Source organism: Pleuronectes platessa, chromosome 15 (assembly GCF_947347685.1).
Source record: "Pleuronectes platessa chromosome 15, fPlePla1.1, whole genome shotgun sequence".
NCBI classification, from domain to species: domain Eukaryota; kingdom Metazoa; phylum Chordata; class Actinopteri; order Pleuronectiformes; family Pleuronectidae; genus Pleuronectes; species Pleuronectes platessa.
This window is the reverse complement of record NC_070640.1, coordinates 22,497,143-22,521,128: the sequence shown is the minus strand read 5'-3', so window position 1 is coordinate 22,521,128 and position 23,986 is coordinate 22,497,143. Positions and strand designations below refer to the sequence as shown.

Genomic DNA, 23,986 nt, shown 5'->3' with positions numbered 1-23,986 from the left:
AGATTCAGAAGTGTGGTTGTTTAAATAAAGATTAAAAATAAAGAAATCATTTGAAGTTAAATGAGTGATAATGATTTTTGCACTTAGCCTACTTGTAGTTGTTTGGTTAATGATGATCATCGAATGGAGGTCATATTTTTTTTCTTGCATTTTCATTTCACACAGTGTCATTGTCTCGGTGAGTGTATATTGCACTGGCATGGAGGCAGACTGGGCCCCTGCTCAGGCTCTAACCCATGGCTCTCAATTGCAGCCTTTAATAGTCGCCTATATTATACTCTAATCTGCCTGATCCCAATTTAATGCCGCTCCCTCAGCCAGACGTGGCAGGAATACTAAACAGGGGGTGGTCACGTGCAGAGTAGAGAGCTTCTGCCTTGTCTATTTAATGTCTGCTTGCGGTGGGGTGGAAAAGAATGTGGGGGGAGGAAAGACGGAATATAACTGAGAGCAAACAGGGTCACTCACCACTGCAGATGGTGCCTTAACAAGTTATTTACTCTCACATTCGGTTTTATTTTTATTACACAGAGTGATTAATTCTGAAAATGAGGAGCGATCATCTAATTGTACAGTAGTTCTTTTCTCCTGTGAGTGTTAACATCTATACACAAGGAAGAAAACAACATGTCAGCCGACTAGAGTCAACTCAAGTGACACTCAAAGAAGTTGATGTGCTTCATAAACATCACAAAAACATAAAAACTAAAAGACTAATTAACCTGTCTACTCAGAGACATCTGCTGTCAAGAAGACAAGGCACCACAGAGCCTGAGGACACAGGGGCATTGTGGGTAGCACTACAGACTGTGTAACACCAAGGCAGCTTAATATAATAGTCATGTGTGCATTACAAAACAAACACAAATAACAAATATATAAACAAGCCAATTTAGCAATTAAAGGTGACAATCCATACGACAGCAGAATGTCTGATGTGTTGAAGAAAACAACTGATGTTTGTTCAGTGTGTGTGAAGGTGTCGCCTCACAAAATCCTGAAAGAGAATCAGACTTGGATTCATGAAACACACAGAGGTCATGTTTGTATGATTTCAAAATAAAATATGAGCCACAGCTATATGTCTTATATGTTTATAGACAGATTTTTTTGTTATGCCGTTGGCAGTTTATCTTCATTCAATAAGAAATGTGTCTTCATGTCACTATATTTTGATAATGATGATACATCCTACTTATTCACAGAATCCTCTCATTACAACAAAACAACATATGACAACAAATGTGTTGCTGTTTTACTAAAAGGGGAAAACCGGACTTATTTAGCCTCACTGGAGCTGCTGTGACTGAATACACAGAGGCATAACTTGTCATGTTCGCCTATTTCGTGCTTAGCTGAGAAATGGTGGCAATAAGGTGGACATGGGTTTTTGAGATTAGCTTTAGTGCTTGTGTTCTATGAGAATTGTGAGCTTCACCTAGTCCTGGTTTCTCATCCGGCTCAGGAATAAATGATGTAAAAGGCTAATGGTATCAAGGCAATCAGGGTCTGTGTGAGGAAACATCTATCCTTGACGACATGCCATTGTGCACAGTTGGACCTCGACAACTTGCAGTGAGGAAAAAACACCAGCCTTCGGGCACTTTCTGTGACCTTTACACAGGAAGTTGGGATTAAGGTAGATGGGGTGTGAAAAGGCATGTATTTTTATGAACGTGAACATAGCCGGATGTGTCTGCCTGTGTGCGCGTGTGTGTGTGTATTTTCTAGTGCCTTCCCCAACCATGCTGAGCTCCCCCATGTTGGCTGCCAGAAGCGGCAGGTTCCATCTGCAGTGCGACGGAGTGGAGATGGCTGGCTGGGGGATCATTACAAGGGCCATAAAAGAGCGATTTACAGGACGGCCAGTGAGTGGAGTCAGCACGGTCCCCGACGAAAAGCCCAAAACGGAGAATCAGAGGCCAGCGGGGATCATGATGACTTAAACATGAAGGTGAGGGACGTGGCAGCTTTAGTGGCATCTGCTTTATGGTCAGTAAATCAGAGGCCGAGGGGGGAAATAATGTGCCACTTGATTTTTGATGTTTGATTAGAGGGAAGTAAACTTCAAAAAGGTAAAACAGGACATGCCTTGGAGGTTGATAACTATTGCAACACCTAAGAACACACTGTGAAGTCATAGTTGTTAAGATTCAGTAGCTGTTTGAGCTGGAATGAGCTTTTTCTGTCAAATAGATTCCAACATCAAAAATGTAGTTTCATGATACTTTTACACTGATAGATTTAAAAGAGTTTTAAAATGAAATCTCTGTTCTGATTATAGCGCTGTATCACTGTACTAACTCACCTGACAAAAGCAGATGACCACACATGTACACTGATCATGCATGTACCGGTGTAAACAGAGAACAGATTGTCTACTCTGCAGCTTGTTGTTGAATGACTAAAAATAATATGAACAAAGACCAGTAGTGTACTGAAAAAAAGGGATTTCTTAGCATGGACCGAAAAATGAAGTGGACATGGGTGTCTGTGTTATCTTTTAAGTTTCAGTGTTAGTGTGTACACCAGTGGTAAATATAGCAAGAGTGATGTGATTTCAAACTTAAACGTATTTGTGTGGACGCAGCCACAGTCTCAACACATGAGCCGACATGGTAAGCAGAGAATCATTTCCAGCAGGACACTGGCTGACTGGTCTTTATGTCACTGTCATTCAACTATTAGCCCTTGCCCTACTGAGCAAAATATGCTTGGCTGTATTATGTTATGGTAATTCAAGCAAAGTTAGGTTGTTACCCATTTTTAGTAATTATTATAAGGAAAAAAGCTGCAATGAGATCACTAAATAGCTGCTTCTGTTACTATTGGTTTGGATATGAATGTGAAACAGTCATGGTTTTGACGTTGTTGAAGTCAACATCAACTGCTTTGGTTGACTTGAATTATTAAAAAATATTTATTTAGAATTACTTTTGCTACATTTAGTGGATATGGTGAACTTGTTAGCTTATTTACATACTCAGTAGTTACAGAGAAACATTGTCATTCTTCTAGAATAATTTGTATGCCCAATTGTTAAATGCAGATACTAGGTCACTACCAAATCCTGAGGGAGATCTGAGTGCTTTTAGCACTTTAATGCTCCACTATGTTCACTAGCTGCTGTGTCTGTTTCTGCAGTTGGCTGCTGAGCATGTAGTGTTCTGTGGCTTTTTAGTTGAACAAAAAATCTGAGCTGGACAGATAAACAATAAACTGAATTCCATAAAGCAGCCAGGGAAACCTTTCACATTACACATGATAATAGCATACAACTGCTAGGAAAAAAATCGTATAACATGGGCTTCTCCATCTGTAGAGGAAGATTCATACAATTAAAATCTCATGAACAGCGACTCAATGGACGTTGCAGTGAGACTGAGATCAACATTCAACTTAAAATCCCACCTGGAGTCAACCCTTTCAATTTGAGTTATGCCACTGAATTTGGTCTTTTCATCCTGCATCTGCTGTTTTAACAGGTAACAACCTGTTAAAACAGCAGATGCAGAACTGCGCATGAAAACAGGCTCAAATCAAGGCAGCGCAGTCATCCAAGGAACAAGACGTGTTTGCCTGTTTTCACAATATTCTGGCAGGCCACCAAGGGGGTACAGAAAGAGGTGGGGGTAGGGATTGAAGGTATGTATTTATATGAGAGAGAGAGAGAGAGAGAGAGAGAGAGAGAGAGAGAGAGAGAGAGAGAGAGAGAGAGAGAGAGATTCTCTGCCTCACTCTCTCTGCTCCCCTGCCTCACTCTCTCTGCTCCCCACTGTTTGCCAGCTAATCAGGCCTGCTGTACCCATATATATTAGAAGCCAGTTTGTGGTGGAGTCCTGCTGCGTTTGCTGCCAAAAAAGGCCCCTGTTTCCTCGGGCTACAAGTCTGAAGCGCACCCTTTGTAGGGCTGGGTATGCATACACACGCATACTGTACACATGTGCACACACAAAGAACCGCTCACACAATTCGAATAGACCCTGTTTCCTCTTCTCTGTTTTCAAACCTGGCTTTACAGTCTCATGTCTGCTCCTAAACTCTTTTTGGAAATTTGTTTCCCTGAGTCCTCCTGAACCTGAAGGCTCCATCCAGTCTTTATACAACCTTACAGCCGCATTTTCACAGCAGGTGTATACAGATGAGAAATGACTATGAACCCTAACGTATGTTGAAAGAGTAGAACACGCCACTGGGTCACAGACCACAAAAACTGTGATTGGTCCACCGCATCTCCTCCTACAATGTCTCCTAGTGACTGGACAAGCACAGAAAATTCACCTCCCATCTGCCTGAGTTGGTTCAATGGTCACACTTATCATCATCATCATCATCTACTTCGTTTCGGTGAAAGTAACTGTTATAAGCTCCATCTCTGACATGATTCGCTCAGTTTCAGTCATCATTGTTTGTAAGAACATGGTCAACACATTAGCTCAGAAACTCCACTGCCAAACATTATAGCAGTATAGAACAACATAGACACAACAGTGCACTAATAAAAATGCTCAGGCTACCATAGGCCACTTGTGCATAGAGCTCATAGGCTCTGCGTTACTTCTGCACATAAGTATAGACTAACCTTTGTTGGACAGCTGTGAAGTTAAAATGGTGTTCTGTTCCCCTCTATGTTTTTCTGAAGGCCAATCTTGAACAAAAAAAAGATACAGCTGATAACTAAGCTGCCCCCCAAAAATAAATGTATACTTTCTTTCTCATCAAAAGTCAAGAGCTTCTGAAAGAAGTAGGCAATAAAACCACTTGAGCTTTCACACACTTTACCGCATTAAGAAGTGACAGTGCAGCAATACACAATAACCTGCTAAATGCAGGAGGAATGGCCTGTTTTAAGCCTGTCAGATGGTGAGAGGTTTTCTGCTGCTGGAAGAGCAGCACAGTGGTCGAGGATGCAGTGCCGCATTGTGGCAGTGAGGATAAACAGACTTTATGGTGCATTACGGAGGCAGACAAACACACAGGCAAGCAAAATGTGGCTAATGCTGTCCATGGATGTGTCAAATTGAAAGTCCTCCCTCCTGCTGTGTATGACACGAGAGGTATTCAAATTTTTACTTCTTTTATGCCATTTACAACAAGTGCATATACAAGCATAAACTCTCCCGAGGCTGAATAAATTCTTATATCAATTGCAGAGTGCTGACTGTTAGCATGACAGCATGTTAACCTTCCCACTGATACACAAAACCCTTAAATCCAGTCCCAATGCAAAATACCCGGGCTGACCAGCATGAGAGAGGCTTTCAGCAAAGACCCACTATGGAGAGAAGTGAATGATAATATGCACCATACAGGGAGCGGCACTGCAACACTGGCATCTTTGTAAAAAGATCCCACCAGTGTCAAAACACAGAATGAATCCAATTTTCTTCCTGTTTACTCCCACTTTCTGATGCAAATAAATCTGTTTCATATCATAAAGTACTCTTTCTTAAGCTAATTTGACGAATAAGTTCTTGTAAGAGAAGAGATATCGAGGTAAAACCTTCCTTTCTGGAATAGTTCCATGAAAATTAACTGAAAAAGGCTTTAACAGTATAAAGCAGATGTGTAATACAGCATGTGAGGATATCTGAAAAACACACTATTCAAGCAGTTAACTCAAGTGAAAAGGGAGACCCGAAAGGTCCAGTGTGTAAGATTTAGGTGAAAAGGATCTATTGGCAAAAATGTTATATAAAATAATCCTAATGATGTTCTTACTAGTTTGAGTCATCTAAATTATAAAAAATGTAGTTTTCTTTACCCAAGAATGGGCCCTTTATATTAAATACTACATTATGAAAAAATACATATTTACATCGGGAGTGGGTCCTCTTTACAGAGGCCATGTTGTTTACAGTAGCCCAGACTGCACCAACTAAACACCTTTTGAGTTTTAAGACAACTGAAGGTTCACTTTCATGTTTAGAAGTGGAGGGTGAGGTGACAGGTATTCAGCTGCCACATGCAACTTCAACACTAGATGTCACTAAATTCTATACACTGAACCTTTAAAACTAGAGGTCGACTAATGTGCATCAATGGCTAAAGCTGATACCCTTATTTAAGGAGCAGCCAATGGCTAACACATGATGCAGATATTAATTTATTTTTGCATCTGTTAAAATAATTTTTTTTAATAACGAATGAGAATCAAATAAACTTAACTCGGAAGAGCTGTTAAATTAAAATGTCCACAAAAAGTAAACTGTAGTTGACAACAAATTTAAAATAATTTAAAATATATATTTATTTCCGGATATTGGCCTGATATAAGGTGGAGTGAGTGATTCTCATGCTGAAAGAAAAGAAACCTGATGTCTTCAAAATATAAATAGGAACACAAAACAAGATCCAAAACAAAATGGAGTATCAACTGGTAGGAAATGGCAGTTTTTTTACAAAGCCATGGTGACATAAGAGTGAGAAGTCAGTTTGTATCAATGGTATCAAGGACGATAACTAGCTAGTATTAACTACAGCATAGATTTTTTAAAATATTAATGCAAATAAATCCACTGTGCTTGAAAACTCATGGTTTTAAACCCACTGCCCATTGTTCAACCAAATGTATGATAAACAAACAAACAGAAAATAATGAGACAGGAACTACTTCCTTGGTTGTGGGTTAGTAAATTGCTGCTTCAGGTGCTCGTCCAAATTGTGCAGAGGAAGACCTGATTTCCTAGAGCCGGTAAATCAACTACAGACATACCGACTCTCCGTCTGCTACAGTACCAACAGCACAGTTTATTTATCAGGGTGGGCATGGCTCAGGAGGTAGAGTGGTGGTCTACGGATCAAGAGGATCCTACTTCCATCCACAGCTGCTTCAGATTGTGTTGCAGTGTCTTTGAGCATGACACTGAACCCGTAACTGCCCCTGACGCTGCGTCATCAGCGTTTGAATTGATGACAAAACATGCCTCACCCCCCCCCGCATTGGATAAAAGCCTAAGAGTAAGCTGAATGTCCGTGGGCCAGCAATGGACAGAGACATTTGCTCTGGTAGCTAGTTTTCACAAACGTTTGCAAACAGGAAAAAATAACACTCTTTAACGAAAACTAATGTTACCAACAAAGCATGTAGAAACACAGCCACTTCAGCAACTGCCTTTTTTTTTTAGCTCTGCAAGGTCTGTCAACCATAGTTGGACTCGCCATCATGGTTGGTAGACCCTCAAAACATCCATAAACGGAAGATTACAAGCAGGTCCCAGTGGATATAAATCAGAGGAATTTCTTTCCCAGTCAAACCAAGCAGTGTCTAACATTGGAGAGCCTGACTGATGTAAACACGTCTTTTCACCTTTAATCATAGCACTTCTTTTTTAATTTGAGTTCAGCTGACCTTCTCCTCTTCTGTTGTTCCTCATCCATTTCACCTTCTTGACAACGTGATTATGTCTTGGAGATACGCCACCGTCATGCTACCAGTGGTTGACATTCCATGACATTTCTTTAACGCTGAACGTGTCTCTCACCTGCAGCCCCAATCAGTAATGATAATAATTATAATAATAATAGTAACTTTAGCACTTAGCTAAACAACGGTACTTCACAAAAAAAATCAAATGGCAAAAAGAAGAATGAATTATAATAAAAAGGTTTTTAATTCAGTTCAATTTTAATGGCCAAGGAAGAGTTGTGCAATCACATTTGAACTCTATAAGAAAATAGAAAAATAATAATCTTCAGTAATCTTGGCGTCATCAGGTGTTTCGGCCTTTTAATCGTAATAACGTTAAAAGCCAAACCTGAGGGTACGCTGAGGCTAAAGGGAAATCTGACTGGCTTGTATGGCAGTGCTATGAAAGTCATGTGGCCGGCTCAGTAGATCAGACGTCATTACCTCTATGCCTTTCTAAACCAAACTAAATACCTATTCGCATAGCAGCAGAGTCAAAAGCTGTCCTATTTAAGAAACTACAAAAAATGTGGTTGCAATAAAAGTAAGATAAAAGGAATAAAGGAGTTAAAACATCACAGTATTATCAGAATTACAAATCTTTCATATAAAAATAGGTTTTGAGCAGAGATTGACTCGCCCTGAGTAGCCAGCCTGGACCTGGGGACAGCCAACAAGGAGAGATTGGTCGGTCTCAGGTTGCAGATGGGATTGCAGGGAGTCAAGAGCTGCAAAATGTAAGAGGGGACCAGCCCATGTTGAGCTTTGAAAGTTATTAAAAATCAATCCTTGATTTAACTGGCAACCAGTGAAGGGAAGCAAGGATTGTCCTGATATGAGACCTGCGGTTTGTTCAAGTTAAAGTACGAGCAGCAGCATTTGGAACAAGCTGCAAATGAGTTACTAAGGTTTGACTAAGGCATGTATACAGTGTGTTGCAATAGTACAGGCGGGAAATACAAAGGTATGTTATAGCTTTTCTAAGTCAGGTAGAGAGAACTGATTTAGTTTTGGAAATATTTCTTGTATGGATCATAGCAGGATTTTATGTTTTTATTAATGTGTATTTAAAAATGCAGATGTAAATCAAATGTGACACCTACATTTTTAGCTTAATATTGATCCTAACTGGCTGTTAGGATGTGGCTAATCCTCACCTTCAGCCAGCGAACGAGCATCAACTCCCTGTTGCTCATTGACTGGAGTAGTGTTGTGTTACTCTGAGCCACATTATTTCTTTGCCATTTATAGACAGAGGGCTGTGGAGGGAACTGATTTTATTTCAGCCAACACACAAAGTGGGACAGCTGAGGACAGTTATTAGATAATCTTTCATTGGCCACCAAATTATAACCAGCACTACTTGACGCAGTATGTCCTGATCAAAACAGTGCATCTACCTGAGATGTCTCTAAATTTACAAGGACATTCATGTTATTAAAAGACAAACAACAAAAGGACTATTATGATGTCTCTTTCAATTAAGTGCCTGTTTCAATCTCGGAGTCGAATCAGCCTCCATCAGCTGTGAACACTACATCCGCAAGCTGAAAAACAAAACCCTTACCAGCTTTTTAATAAGATGCAGAGAATCCAGAGGGATCTTTATAGTAAATGCCACAACTCATTAGGCTAATTACCCTATCACACATTTACTCCGCTGCTAATAACAAAGTAGGCAGAGAGACAGAGTGAGCGAAAGAGGAAACCACACATCCCCTCATAAAGTTGGCATTCTAGCAATTAGTGAAAAGAAACATTAAAGCCCACACACACTTCCTGAGCAAAAATAATTAAAGAAAAATGGCAGAGATACTGATTCTCAGTGCTTTTTTCTTTTCAAAGTCTACAGCCCCCATATGAGCACTGTGTAGAGGCTCGAACTGGCAGATCAGACGGCGATTCAAATAAGAGTGCTATTTGTGTCTTTTTACATAATTTGACTCACTGTGGGAGACTGTGACTTGTGAAGTCAAATTTAATTGTGTTTATAACAAGGTGTGTTAAGTCATTAGCTCCTTGCAAGGACAAAAAAATTCTAAAATTCTGATCTGCTCTGCTTCGTCTAAATACGGAGCAGCGAGGGTTTCACTTAGGAGCTACAAATAATCATATTTAACAGCACATACTGTTGAAGCCTCAACTCCAGTCGCTCCCTGAGCTCAGTGCTGCCGCTGACACCGTTGATCACAACATTTTAATTGGCCATCACACACATTTACAGACTCAGCTGACTCTATAGTCTCTATAGTACCATTTAAGTGGGAAGTAACTCAAGTTGCCATCTTATAACGCTACCCTGTGTCCCTGTTGTGTCACAACACACTGATAATATTACAACTTCATTTACCTGTAAGAGAAAAGGATTCAGACCCTTATGCTCTTCAAAGGCTTGTTTAGACATATATTTAAGACTTAAAAACTTTCATCCACTTAATGACAGCAAATCTGTATTTAAAGTGGCACTCCACCAATTCAACGACTGACAATGTGACATCATGTAGCAGGACAACTAAACAGAAAGTCAGTTTTACAAACTAGAGCTGACTCATGGGTTGGCTAGTACGTCCACAAATGAACCATTTCTTTCCAGCATTGTCCAGTTGGGGCCAGTTCAGCTTTATAAACATGGTGGAGATGCACAAATGTAGTTTTGCTTGTGTAATTTTCCTTTATTTCAGGCTAAGGTGGGTTTATGAAAATTATCGTAGAATTTAGAGTGCGGATGTCAATGCTACCATTAACATGTGCAATATGTGCTGCTTCAAATTCTATAACTCATCAGGAAAAGACTCATGATTAGAGATTTAATCGAGACTGTCCGAACAAAACAAACAGCAGATTTTATTGTTGAAACTGTTGTTATTGCTGCCTTCGGAAAAAACAATACTTTTTTTTCTTAGATTACAACTGTTTGGGTTTGTGAGACAGAAATTTGTTGTAGTCAAATAGGCAAGGTCATGGAATTGAAAGTGTTAGAGTTCAAGGGACAGTTTTATTTAAATTAAATTATATAAATATATATATATGTGTGTGTGCGTGTGTGTGTGTGTGTCTGCGTATATATATATTTACCTATACTGCCATGAATTTCACAGATATGGCTTTTTCTTTCCTACAGAGCAGGGTTTTTTTCTAACCTACCAGGCATGTTAAAAACTGTGAATTACATGAATTAACACAATGGAGAAGGGAGAGAGATCTTAGCTCTTATAGATGTACTCCAACCAAGCAACTCATAGTACATTAGCATTATTAACATTAATTTATTCTCAACAGAGGACTTCAAGAGAGCTGGGTAGCTGAGACCCCATTGAAATACCCATATAAATAATAAGCCTTATATGTCTTTGTTACAATTATTCTTGTTGTGTTTTGTTGCTCCTGGGAGCTTTTTCTCTTCTCCCCTCTATATGAGGTTGAGGGGGGGAAGAGGAGAAAAGCTGAGGCAAGAAAAAAAGAATGTGGAAGTGGAAGAGGGGCTGATTTACTGATGTGGACCACTCCTCCACCCCACCCCCAACCACCAAACCAAGCTGCTTCTAACATGGCTGCTCACATCAAAGGCAGCCGTGTATCTCAGAGGAGCTGCTAAGGACTTTACAGACGCTCGCCTCAGGCCTGAGCGCGGGTGCTCGCACCTCCTCAGACAGCAGTGGCGGATACCCGCGGGTGGGACCCGAGGAGCCGGGACAGGCGGCCCAACACAGTCTGCAGTGTCATCTCGACTTGACGGGCTGCACCAGACTGCACAGCAGCTTGTACCTCATTTGGCTCAACAAATCTAGTCAGTTGTTGGTGCACTGCCTTCACCAGGAGATCACCCAGCTCGATTAAAAATGTCTGTATTTTGAATAATTTGCTTCATAAATAGATAATACAAGCTCATTATAAGGGCGCATCAATATTCTAGTTCTAAGCTTGAGTGTGGAGTGAGGTGTTTTTTTTTACTGCTGTTTTTGATTTCACCCAGCAGTGATTTTTTTTTTCTTTTCTTATTTTCTACACCTAAGAAGGTGATGCCTTGAGGGGTTTCTACATGGTAAATAAAAGCGTAACATTTGAAACAAACCTGTATACAACCTTATATGAAGGATATTGCAAGGAATGAGCTTCTCTACAGATCTGTGTGGAAATTGTCACACGACATGTCACAATGCTTAGTGCAAAGTGATTTAAGAGTCTACGTAAAGAAAGTGCACTAATATTTTTAGGAAGGATAAAGGACCATTTCAAAATTTACACATGGCCGTTGATAAATGGGGAGGGAGTAGTGAATTTACCTAAACTCCTGAATGAGGTCTCTATGATTTGAAGAGTGATGCTTACCTTTGAAAATGACTGTTGGCGTGAAAGAGAAATAAATTATGTTTTAAAATTAAAGTCTGGAACCATGCTGAAACCTTACACATTAAAATATCTGGTATCATATTGACAGTATTCTCTGGTTTAAGTATATTCTGTTTTGTACATGTTATTGTCCAAAAGAACATTGCGAAGGATGTAATTTTAAGGGTTTTAGTTATTCATGTTAATTGCTTTGGCCTAATAATGAGACATAGGAGCTGTTATATCTGCTGCTATGTCAAATGTTTATTTAAAAGTCAATTTATAAAATTCAAAGAGCAAATCGAGCCTCTGCTCGCCTTTGATAAGTGAAAGCATTTGCTGAAGGTGCTCTTTGGTTTAAGAACGACACTGAGTGGAAATTGAAGGATGCACCCTTCAAGTGCAGTTTCAAAAGCTTTTATGTCATGGCTGGTTTAAGAGAACACATTAAAAACAGCACCAGTGCTTGTGGCATTCATTGGCACATCAAGTCAATTAACAATTTCTTAAAGCCAGCACTAGGCTAGGGAGAAAATGCAGTAATCATTCCAAAAGAGGAACAAGTCATGGGTAGAATAATGCTTATTGCCAAAGCTAGCTTGACAAATATTGGTCCAAATAATGACATTTATTCACCAAGAGGCAAATTGATTAACATAATGGCGTTTTGCCTCCAGTTGACCATGTCAAGTGCTCTATGTAGACTGGGATGATCTGGCAACTATTTTGGAATTCAGATATGTGCATCCTTCACACAGAATATATAGGTATGGGCCCTACAATTAAGTTAATACATTTTTTCAAAGGAGACTGAACCAACCTGTAAACAGCCCTCTTGTCAGACTCAAGCTGGGCCTGTGGGTCAAGGGTCGCACTGACAGAGGTATTTCCTGCTGCAGTGGCTGCTGGGATATGGACCTGTGGGGTCTTGGCGTTCTGCTGAGTGGTGCCCGTCATCTGGGGACACAAAATAAAAAGATCCATATGTAATTAATGATTTAAAAACAAAAGTAGTTGTAATATCCTTTGAGAAGTTTCACAGTATTGTCCAGTTGAAGAAAACAGTGCCAGAGGCTATTGGAGGTGGTAGAGTTGTGCTTTGAGCAAATGCTAAAATAAGGATGTTAGTTTTATTACAATTAAAATGCTAGCATGTTCAATTTGGGAGGTATAATGTTGTGTAGCATGCTGGTGCAGCTTTGATAAAAATTTGAATATCTGCACCAAATCTCATAGTAATCCATCTCAACTGCAACTGTTCCTACAGCCATTTGTCACGAGCATGGATTTAGCTACCCCCCCAAAAATGGAGGCGTTAAAGTAACATAAATGAATGCATCTTTTAAAATACATTTGCATTTGAAACTGACTGGATCAAAATCTGGAAAAAATAACAGGATTTGCGTGTAATTAGCCTCAGCATGAGCTTCACACGATCACATGATCACAGCGTTATCCCATGAGCATGAGTGTGCAGCTGCTTGTAAGGTCTAAGTAATTTTTTAATCACTTTTCAAATGCAACGCGCATTTGACACTGACAGACTACAAATGAGGAGAAAGCTGGAATGAATAATTGTAGCTTGACAGGTCAGTAGCCTTGTAATGAAGCTATTAAGCAAAAAGAATGAGACAGGATAGATTAGGTAATTGAACAAGGCGTGCTCAGGTCACATATAGATTCCTGTTAAATGATAAATATTGAATTTTTTGTTAGCAACAGCACAGTGACACTTCAGTAAGTGTGTTCACATCTCATCAACGTGTACTTAGATTATCATACCATATTGCTCGTATGAGACTACTGGTGTTTCAACGCGAATCATGAGAGAATCTGTTCACTTCTCAAGCTGCTATTTGTGCTGTGGGCTGGGCAGAAGAGTAACATGCTTACAAACACAGCCCATTGTCTTCCTTATCCTTTACCCCACTTTCCTCTCTCTCTCATTCGCTCTCTCTGAGGAAATGAGTCGAACAACCCCCCATTTTTTTCCCAGGGTGGGGAGGGAGGAAGCTTCAAGTCTTAATCCTAGCCCCAAATGGAAAATAAATTAGCTTCTTCACACTTAACTAGCTCTCATTTGCATTTGCCGAGTGCGCAGACTGCAGCTCGGGAGCTCTCCCCTGGCACTAATCCTCTGGGTGAAAAAGCAGACAAAGATGGTGTGGACGAGGGAGGAGGGTTACATGGACCTGCTCAACTTCACCTCCGCGAGATGATCCACAGTGTTGGACAACGCATGGGTCCAGCCACAGTTGGGCTACATTAATTACGCTGACCTGTTGGTGGCATCACGTGTCGTGTTGAACAAGGCAGAATGGGGCTTGACCTTTACACGTTTCACGCCTGCACTCTGACACTGTCTTAATTATAACATGCAAATCAACAACATGAAAAATCATGTTCAGGATTGTATAGACACTTATGTTACATTTGTGGTGCAGGTAAAACTATAAATGTCTTGTAATACTGCTATACATGTAACATATGTTCACTATAATATTACATGACAATAATATTCCTATACTTCCATCACAAACGTTAAAAAAAGTTTTTTCCCGCTCGATTCTCTAAGTCTTCGCTCGTTGTGGGATTTGTTGGGTTCCTCAACAATATTGTAAGGTCTCACAGCCTATGTACAATGCCTTTGAGTAATGAATGATATGATTTGGGGCAATACAAATCAAATTCAAGTGAATAGAATGTTTTCCATCTTCACATATTCAATCATATTGTATAAATATAATTAATAATGTACTAAAGTTTTTTTTACTACAAAATCACACAAACTCACCTTTCTCCCAGTTTCATGAGAGCTGCTGACAAACGGATGACACTGAAATCCACTACAGAAGAGGACACATTATTTTTGTCTCAGGGACCCTATAGCTACAGAGGCCCAGTGAATACAATGGATGTACTCTGTGATTCTAATCAAACAAGTCAAGCAGTCAAACAGGATGTGTGACCCCTGTGCGGTCTAGTTGACCCAAAACATCAGTAACAGACATGCTATATATTTTGGTCAGTGGAAGATGCACAGGACATGGAACAAATATCATGAAATACTTTTGGATTTAATGTAATAAAATTACTTTATGGCGATTTATGTATTTTGTCACCTTCATCTAATGTGCAAACCTTAGATATTGTTTTACACATTAGTAGAGGTAGAGCGAGTTGTCAGCTAACCAGTCCGGCTGCGCGACCCCCATCTCCCCCATCACATGTGCTGAAGTGTCCTTTGGCAAGCTAATGATTGCTTTATTGCCTCTGACGTGTGCCAGCAAGCTAATGATGCAGTGCAATATAAATACAGACCATTTACCATTAATAGCAGAAAAGTTAAAAAATATTTATTATCATTATTATAGTGAATAATTTGGATCTGTGATATAGCCTAAGTCCAAATATGGCAAAAGACAAGGGTTCATTCTAACTTTAGTAACACATTCCTATTTCATATTATATTTATAATCTAATTTTACTGCTAATCTGAGATTACTAGTTCAAAATAGCTGAGGTCAATTACTTAATGGTTTCTAGCACAAATGTTCCTAATTGTGTTCACTACAAACCAAAGGTATATTAAATCCTCGTAAAAAACCTTGTTTCAGATTTCAAGCACTTACGTATAGCATTAATTAATCTCAATCTAACAAGTAGCAATCAAAATGAATACATGGGGGTAGAAATATCATGATTCATTACCACTCAGAGGAGATCTGCCTCATCTAACTAATCACATTATGATGATACTTTGCTGTCGCTAAAGTCAGACAAAGCACTGACATCCTCCTCCAGCTGAAGCCTGCAAACAAAGACCTAAACATTGTGTATAGTTCAAACTGCAGGATCTTTCACCCAATTAGCCATTTGCCGAGAAATTCTGCAATTCGTTTAGAAAAGCCCCAGATTTGAGCCTAATCTGTTTTCGATCAGAAGTTGCCAATTGCTGTCATCTCAAATACAATTCAAGACGCTCGCACACATGTCCCCCCCCTCCAACAAACTTTCAAGCGGCCTAAATATCAATATAATTCAGTTAGAACTTCAGCCAATCAGAATACAGGACGGGGTGAAGAGGGTATGAAGCAGGTAGTAGTTTTGAGATGCCCATGAAAATACTTTAATTAAGTAGTCGACTAATTTTAATTAATAATACACAAAGCAGGCATGTAATTATCAATTACTAAGTTTCTATTTCTGTGTAATAAAAAAGTTATTACATAGTCAAGGACAAAGTTGAGAATACTAGCGATGATTTACTAGTTCTATACGACTATGATGTGTCGTCCACTGAACTGTTTCACCTCCTCCTGCAGTGCAGTGCATGACCCAGTTGTCAGTCAGTTGTATGAACTAACAACGAATGAAAGTCCTCTAAACACAAGACAACTAATCATTATGTGAGAACTGCACAGCAATCCGAGGACTTTGAAAGTCATGTAGTACTTGTCATGAAACGATCAAAAATTGTGTTGTTGTGTGAGATGCAGAGACCCAGATTTTCAGGGTCTCTGACATTCGTCAACATTGTTCTTCTATCAGATGAGTTGTATGTCAGGCAATGAGATAAACTGTGATTCGACCTCTGACCTGTTGGCTCTCCTGGTACGATGGTGGAGGAACACTCTGGGTGGCCATCATAGTCACTGCAGGTGCTGGGGACGCATGTTGCATCATGGGATAGCTTCACATTGAGACTGGTAAAGAAACAGGAACAAAAATAAATAAAAACAAAATGTAATCCAGTGCAAGCAGTGATTGTACATTCTTTAATGGCAGCAGCCACCAGGTGCTGCTATGATTGAATAATACGAGATGAGATTCTCAAGCAGCATCTCACTCTCGTCCCTCTCCGCCCACTTATTTCCCTTTCTCTGTTTAATTTATTGATATTTGTATTATTTGTATCATTTCTCCTGTCAGTCTCCCTATGCTTGTATTGCATAGGATGATGTATTCATACTGAGTGATCTACAATGCTTCCAAGCAGAAACACAACATTGCAACACAAACTCAATCATTGAGCCCTTTACAGAAACACTTTACATAGCAGCAGGTTCATAATGACACCGCAAACAAACCCGACTACTTGTTTACCAATTACAGACAGCTATGCTTGTTTACTAATTACAGCTGGCTTTAAAGCAACCCATCGTGGTTGAGTCACCTTGGTCTTCGTCTCTATGTGTTGGCTGCTGCTGTTGTTGTTACGCTGTTACCAAGCCAATCAAGAGGGCTAATTAAGGCTCTTGTTGGTGGGCTAATTGCTATTGGCCGGAACCCCACAGGGCTGAGGGCTGTACCCTGTGGAATGCCACTGTAACCATCGCCCCCAGCCCCCACGGTTGGAGCTAATTGTGTTCACACACACAAATGCACACAAACACGTAGACCCCCGCCATTACCCCAACTTACCATAGGCAAGCACAGCAGGTTCTCCATCCTGAAGCTATATATAACCTATGAGTAGACACCGCATGAAAATGTCTTGTAAATTAACTATTTGACCTGGGGGAGTAATAAATGTGAGGTTATTATCCAGAAATTCTACTGTTTTAAATCCTTGTTTAAAAAAGAGTGTGCCCTGATCTCACCAGTTGATTGATACAGACATTACAGAGTTCAATCTGGTGCCTTAACCACTGATGTGGATAATCAAATGAATATTTCTTCAAAGTCCACATGTCCACATGAATACCTTGAACTGCTGGGCCTATTGCAAAAATGCCTCATAATACCACATAAACCATTGTGCAGTCATTGCAGGCAGGCAACAATTATAATGGACTGGTGCACTTGGACAGAATGGTATAGACCTGGATGAAAACGCCTGATTATAACCTTTAGAGATGTAACTGGAACATTTGAGCAAAATCTCTGTACCAGTTTTAACATCCGTGCAACAACTGCGTCAGGAAGTAAAAAAAAAAAAGGTCATGGCCTAATGAAAAGCAACTACAACAATCATATAATGATTTTTACAAGAATTGCATCTAAGGATTTTATACAAAACACTGCCCAGAATATAAAAAGAGACAATTCAGAAACTGTGACTTAAAATGAGCTGTCAGGACATATGTAACAGCCTTTGCACAATTTGGTTTCTTGTTGCCAGTCACTCATCTACACTCCCATTGGCACCTGGCAACAACAGCAAGGTAGACTGTTCCTTCCCTTTCTAGTGGTAAACCACTCGCCATATTCCACTTTGCTCTGGCTGCCTGCTCAACTTCTTCCTTGCTTATCTCAATGCTCTCGGATTCTGTGGCCACTTACGTTCCCCTGGCTGGTCTCGATGCACACTGCCAATGTGTGGCCTGGAGAGCCAAGTTAAATGACCTCACGCAGTGGATCTGCATAAAGCCAAGGTATAGACAGTCACCCTGACGCCACCTGAGCACAAGGCTCATGTGTGTAGCCCATCAAATTCATTTTCGCAAAGTCTGACCATTGGTATTTGCATTTACTGGTGAAATTTGTCACACTACAGTCGTAGGCTACAATCCATCACCTGTGGTTGGCCTGCCTGTGCGACAACTTTTAAGCCGCTCTTTAGCCTCACTGATTAACATGATCTTGCTAAAGTTCCAGAAGGAAAACTGAGAGAGGAGACGCACAAATACATATTCCTTTAATACCAAAAACGCATGAGAAATATTTGAGGAATATCACAACCGGATTGTGGTTCGTACATTTAAGTGTTACACAGTTTTTGAGCTTTCAATGATATAAAATCCCTTTTTAATGCTCCTCCTGTAAATGTCTGTGCCCCATGCTCCTCGAATAAAAGTAATCTCCTTGGTTGGTGTTCAGGTTCCTGCTTCCAGACAGGAAGTGATGCTTCAGAGTCAGGACGATAAATGGCAGATGTTCCCAGACAGTGAGCTCATCTCACACCGAGACCCAGACTGTGGCAATGTCTCAGTCTGTAAAAGTCAGTGACAAGACAACAAGGCTGAGAGCCAACTCAAATTGAGTGGCATCTGAACCCGCCATCGCTGCCAACATCCTGATGTTGAATGCTTGTTTAGTTTCATTAATGACTTCTAATTTGGGGTTTTAGCTGCACATCTGTGAGTTTTAACGTGTCACACTGGGCGTGTGTCCATGCATCTGTGTGTGTTCATTCAGTGCGGTTATACGAGTATTTGTGTTGCATGTGTTTACATTTGTTAGTGTTCCATGTGCACGTCTGTATGAGTCCTTGTGAGTGTGTACTGATTGCGTTCTGGTTTCTGTTCTCATTCCAACTGGTATCAGCTGAAAGGCATCTTCTCTGTTATCAGTCCTCATTTTAATTGCAAATGCAGCGAGCGTGTTAGTGATTAAATGGAAAATTGCACATTAATTGATGAGACTGAAGATAAAGCATTTCCAATTACTGCACAGTATTTTAGGCGGCCTCTCAAGTTTCGCCATCCCTCGAAGGAATGAGCCACCAAACGCCAAATTTGAGCAGGCAATCGTGCATCCATAAACAAACACAGAGACACGTAAAAATGCACAAACACATGCCCTAGCGGCTGCTGAAGCGTGAATGTACAATCAAGAACAGACAAGATCACTGCAATAACACCAACAAACAAGACATTTGATTTCAAAAGTGAAATTAAACACAACAGAAACAGACCTTACCAGGTGACACTAAATGCACACATTTCTTTGTCAGAAACACATTGAACAAAAAGATACAATAAACATCCCACAACCACTCTTTCTGAACTCACCAAAGGTGTATGGTTACACAATAAGTCATAGAATTCATTTTGAGGGAAAATGAAATGTTTGTTTCTCAACAATGGCCTTTAAATTATTACAGCGTTCATCATGCATATCAATTGAAAAGTGCCTGAAGTCACAATCAAAATTCAAAGCAAGCATAAAATAGAAAATGAGAAGTAGGCATAAAATTATTCCAACAAACATCAAAGGGTTTTATGAATTTGGATTGGAGGCACTCCTACTTTTTCATCGGATCCTTGTGCAGTAAGAAACGCTTCTATTCAGCATTCAATTTTCCAGCAATTCTCAAGCATAGAATGGGTCTCTGCTGTATTGATGTGAAGTTGGTCAATGGCAGAGCTGCAGTTTCACTCCGTTTACCACCAGCATTGAAATGAAAATCCATATCTGGTTACATATGATATAATCACTGCCTCTGGCCTCCACACTTCAACCTTGTCTGCTTTGGTTTGAAGGTGAATTCAATGCACTGTGTAGAACTATTAAATGTGAAATGGGAATGCTTCCTGCGTTGAGCCAAGGTGATAGAAAGGAAAGGGATCCTCCTCATGATTTAAACCCACAGCAGCAGCATTGTGGGGCACATATCTTGCACTCCAGATCGTGACCCAGCAGGGGCTTGGCACGGGATCATTAAAAGAGGACTTGTGTTAGATAAAGATGTGATCCTCTCTCATGTGGGATTATCAACACTTTACTGAATGCAAAATCAGTGTAAAACAGCGGTGAACCGAGGTGCCAGAGCTGACAGTCACCCAAGTTTTTTATTACAGGATTCATTCCTCACAGGTTTAACTGAAAATAAGCATGTTGTTGGTTGACTGATACCTTCTATCATGCAATGAAAAAGCCATTGAAAGTCTGAAAATGTTACAAGAGTGCAATGCATAGTATGGACTGTGTGTGATGCACTTTTATAGGATGTCAAAGAGATTACGATTCATCCTGAGAGGGAACTTGAATGTCTGAACCAAATTTGATTGAAATCTGTACTTCTGGAGATATTTTAATCAAACCCACAAATATCAACCTTGTGGTCTCTTTAGTGATAAAGTCAGGTGATCATCAGAGTAATGAAAGTTTTAAACTGGGCACCATAGATATCTGTAAAAACTTAATGGCAATCGATCCAATAGTTGTTAAGATTTGTCCGTATGGTGGCTCAACTGACCAAAAAAGGAGAACCAAACGACATGAGTTTGTTTGGCCCTTTTTTATTTAAACCCTGTGGATTCTCATTTTTACTTGACTCTCATTAAAGCACTGATCCAACAACTGTACCTTAAAAGGAATCATGTTGATATTTGTGTATGCATTTGTTTACTTCACTCAGTATTGATTACCAACCAAGCTCTTCTTAGGGAATTCAAAATTCTCTGTGCTGTTTTCAACAAAGTAGTAAAAAGCCTCTTAACACCACATGCGAGGCAGTCTATTTGCTTTCATTACCAACAGAATTGCCTAGGAATAAAATAATCAAATAATTTTACAAGGGCAGTCGTCTGCAATTCTGAGACAAATTAGACCAATCCCTGATGCCAATTTCTTGAAAACCACAACAACAGTGCAAAGGCTTGTCTGACTAGTAATCGATTTGATCGGCTTCTCAGAATTGTGAGGTGTTCCATGAATAATATTTTATCTTCAACATATCCATTAACCTGAGATAGTGTGTTCGTTTTTTATTCAAAGTTGGATCAAATTCAAACTCCAAACAGTGAAGCCATGAAAGACTGCAGCACCCATGCTGACACCTGGTTTTATATCACATGTGCAGTACAAGCATAAAGTGGAAAAGCAGATTTTTGGCTGAGCAGTAATTTGCACATGCCCCCATCGAAATCTCATTTGATCTTTACTGTTTGAGTTTGCCGGTGAAGAGGCTGACCTGCAGACGCAATGAATACCATTTGGAAGTGAGCGTGTCACCTTGGTCAGATATTATGCATCTCGATGCCATGCAAGAGAGGAAGATGAATAAATAAATGAGGTATTTTTGAATATGAGTGGGATCTAATCATCGCCTTATTGTCAGGCCTGATTTACAATGCAAACACCAGGAGGCCAGGCCTTGATAGCGTAGAGTAAACTGGTGGAGGGAAGGGCAGAATGGTAATGAGATTGGGACAGGGGAGGGGGGCCCTGTTTACACATTTGTGGTTGGACTCAACACAGAAATCGGAAAACACACAGATCAGAGCGCAAATATCCCCCCTATCACCACACACACACACACACACACACACACACACACACACACACACACACACACACACACACACACACACACACACACACACACACACACACACACACACACTCAGGAATGGGTATGCATGCAAACACAGGCATGTACTGTATTTTAATACTATCACTAAACACAAAGATAGCAAAGCTTTAACTAGTGTCATCCTGAGGGCAATATCACGCACGCACGCACACACACACACACACACACACTGTGTTTTGCCCTTACATACCAGACAGCCACACACACGCACACACTCCAAGGCAGGAGTGCATTCACAGCCAGAGGCAAAGATAGTCTCACCAGTGGTCTTAGGGCTACAAATAACCCCCGGGCTAAAGAGAGCTCCACACATACTGCAGTCAGGACCCAGTCCACACTCCCAGACCACCTCATTAACCTGAGCTGGCAGCCCTCCCTCCGCCCAGCCTCGCAACACCCAGCTCCTCGCCAACCCACACTTACAATTCACACCAGTATCATTTATTCATCTGCTCCTGTTGATTGGATTCATCCTCCTCCACAAGATATGGGAGGCATGGATTTGAAGCTTGGTGAAGGACATTTCAACATTGTTGTGAACATTGTTAACTGCAGGTTCAGCAAGATCACGGGAAAAGTGTCGAGGCACGCTGGATTAATGTAGGCTGTTGTTTGAAAGATTGCATCTCAAGGGTTTAAGGGGAGAGGAGTGATTTCATATCTTGAAAGCGATCTGGAAGTAGCTCAGTGTTGCTCGGCGTGCAAAGTAAGAGGTTCTGCTGTTGAAAAAAGATTCACAAACAAAAAGTGAGCGGGTCTGGTCACCGCTTGGCTCAGTACGTTCAGTCACAGAAAGCCACTTGTGTGATACCTGCTCTCTACTACTACTACTGAGTTAGCTGGTGAACAAGGACTCACAACAGGAACACAAGCTAGTGTCAGAAATTGTAATGCTCAGCATTTGGTCTAACAAGGTTGAACCATCACAACTTCAATTTGCAGCAGCTTGGAAAGGTTATTAAAAAATCCTTAATAATTTGTACTTTTAAATTTAAATTTGTAAATAAAAACCAATGGGCTGTATCACTAGGTTTAGAACATTGAGCTCTACGCTTTCCTCTTCTCATTCATTGGGCGGACTTCACTCCAAAGATTCCACTGACTTTTCCTTATCAATTCCCAATGACATTTTATGCTTGAATTTAAATTTATAACCTTTCCTGTTTATTCTTTCATACTGAACTTCTTAATGAACGTCCTTCACATATTCAAATAGGCTCCACAGCCATAATGAAGACACAAGGATTTCCCCCGGGTGAGACAATTTGCAAGATTCATCTTTTCCTTTCTAACTGCTGACAATGGTGTCAGTGCTCCAATCTGACTGCAATTCTTGTTTTCTTTGTATTTATGCAAATGTTTGTTTGGATATTACAGTTTCGGGTCTGATTGTCTTCCTTTCTGCTTTAAAAAATTTGATTAAAGTCTCAAGTAAAAATGGAGAGTGGTCAAATTACAGGGCAGAGACATTTTTTTGTAATTCTCAGAGGACAGGAGGAAATAACATCAGCATAGCTGAAAGCCCTTATTAAAATGAGGTAAGTTTTTATTTTTTCTGCAATGGGCTAAACATATATTGTGTAGATGAAAACAACAATGTAGCAGCCGGTAAATGAATGTTCCATCTCTAATAATTTGTGTCAAGAGATAAAAGGTTTTTAAACCTATTTGCTTTTACTCAAATAAAAAATTGAGACATAAAGCAAAGAGCAGGATTTTATTTTCAGGTCTCTATTCTGATTGGTTAGGTTTAAATTTGTTTTCATTTTTATATTCATGTCAATATTGACTGACATGTTAAAGTGTGTTTGTCTGTCACCACTCAGACACGTGATGCTATTCTCTTAATTTCAACTGAGATTTCTGATTGATTACTGCACCAGATTATTATTAACTTAATCCAAAATTGACATTCTTGACTTCAGAGAGATCACTCATTAATGTGGAACTAGCTTCCCAATTGGCTACAGCTCAAATATGCCAGAGTGGAGGTTTGTTTGCTCCCAGTAGGCTGCAGCACACTCCTCAATCCTCCCACATAAAAAAAAAAAATAAGAACATGGACACGCGCCGCTGCACATGCGGCACACACATGGCAAACATGGCGAGCAGCGACCCAACGGTTTCGTGGACCTGCTTCAGTGAACTTAGTTTTGTTTTAGCTCTGTCGTGGATAAATTTAAAACCAACTGGCACTGCATCATTTC

General features: G+C 40.1%; 1 protein-coding gene across 2 annotated transcripts in view; it reads right to left on the bottom strand.

Moving 5' to 3' along the window:
• The window catches only part of pknox2 (pbx/knotted 1 homeobox 2), a 93,526-nt gene that overhangs the window by 26,316 nt on the left and 43,224 nt on the right, over positions 1–23,986 (bottom strand). The window contains exons 3-4 of one of the 2 annotated variants that reach the window (XM_053441902.1): positions 16,337–16,443; positions 12,558–12,694 (exon numbers count right to left, since the gene is read on the bottom strand). In XM_053441902.1, the coding sequence (XP_053297877.1) occupies positions 12,558–12,694; positions 16,337–16,423 (224 nt within the window). In that variant the 5' untranslated portion in view covers positions 16,424–16,443. Of the gene's footprint in view, positions 1–12,557; positions 12,695–14,531; positions 14,584–16,336; positions 16,444–23,986 lie in introns of those variants that run through there. The other variant, XM_053441900.1, reaches the window with a different exon arrangement.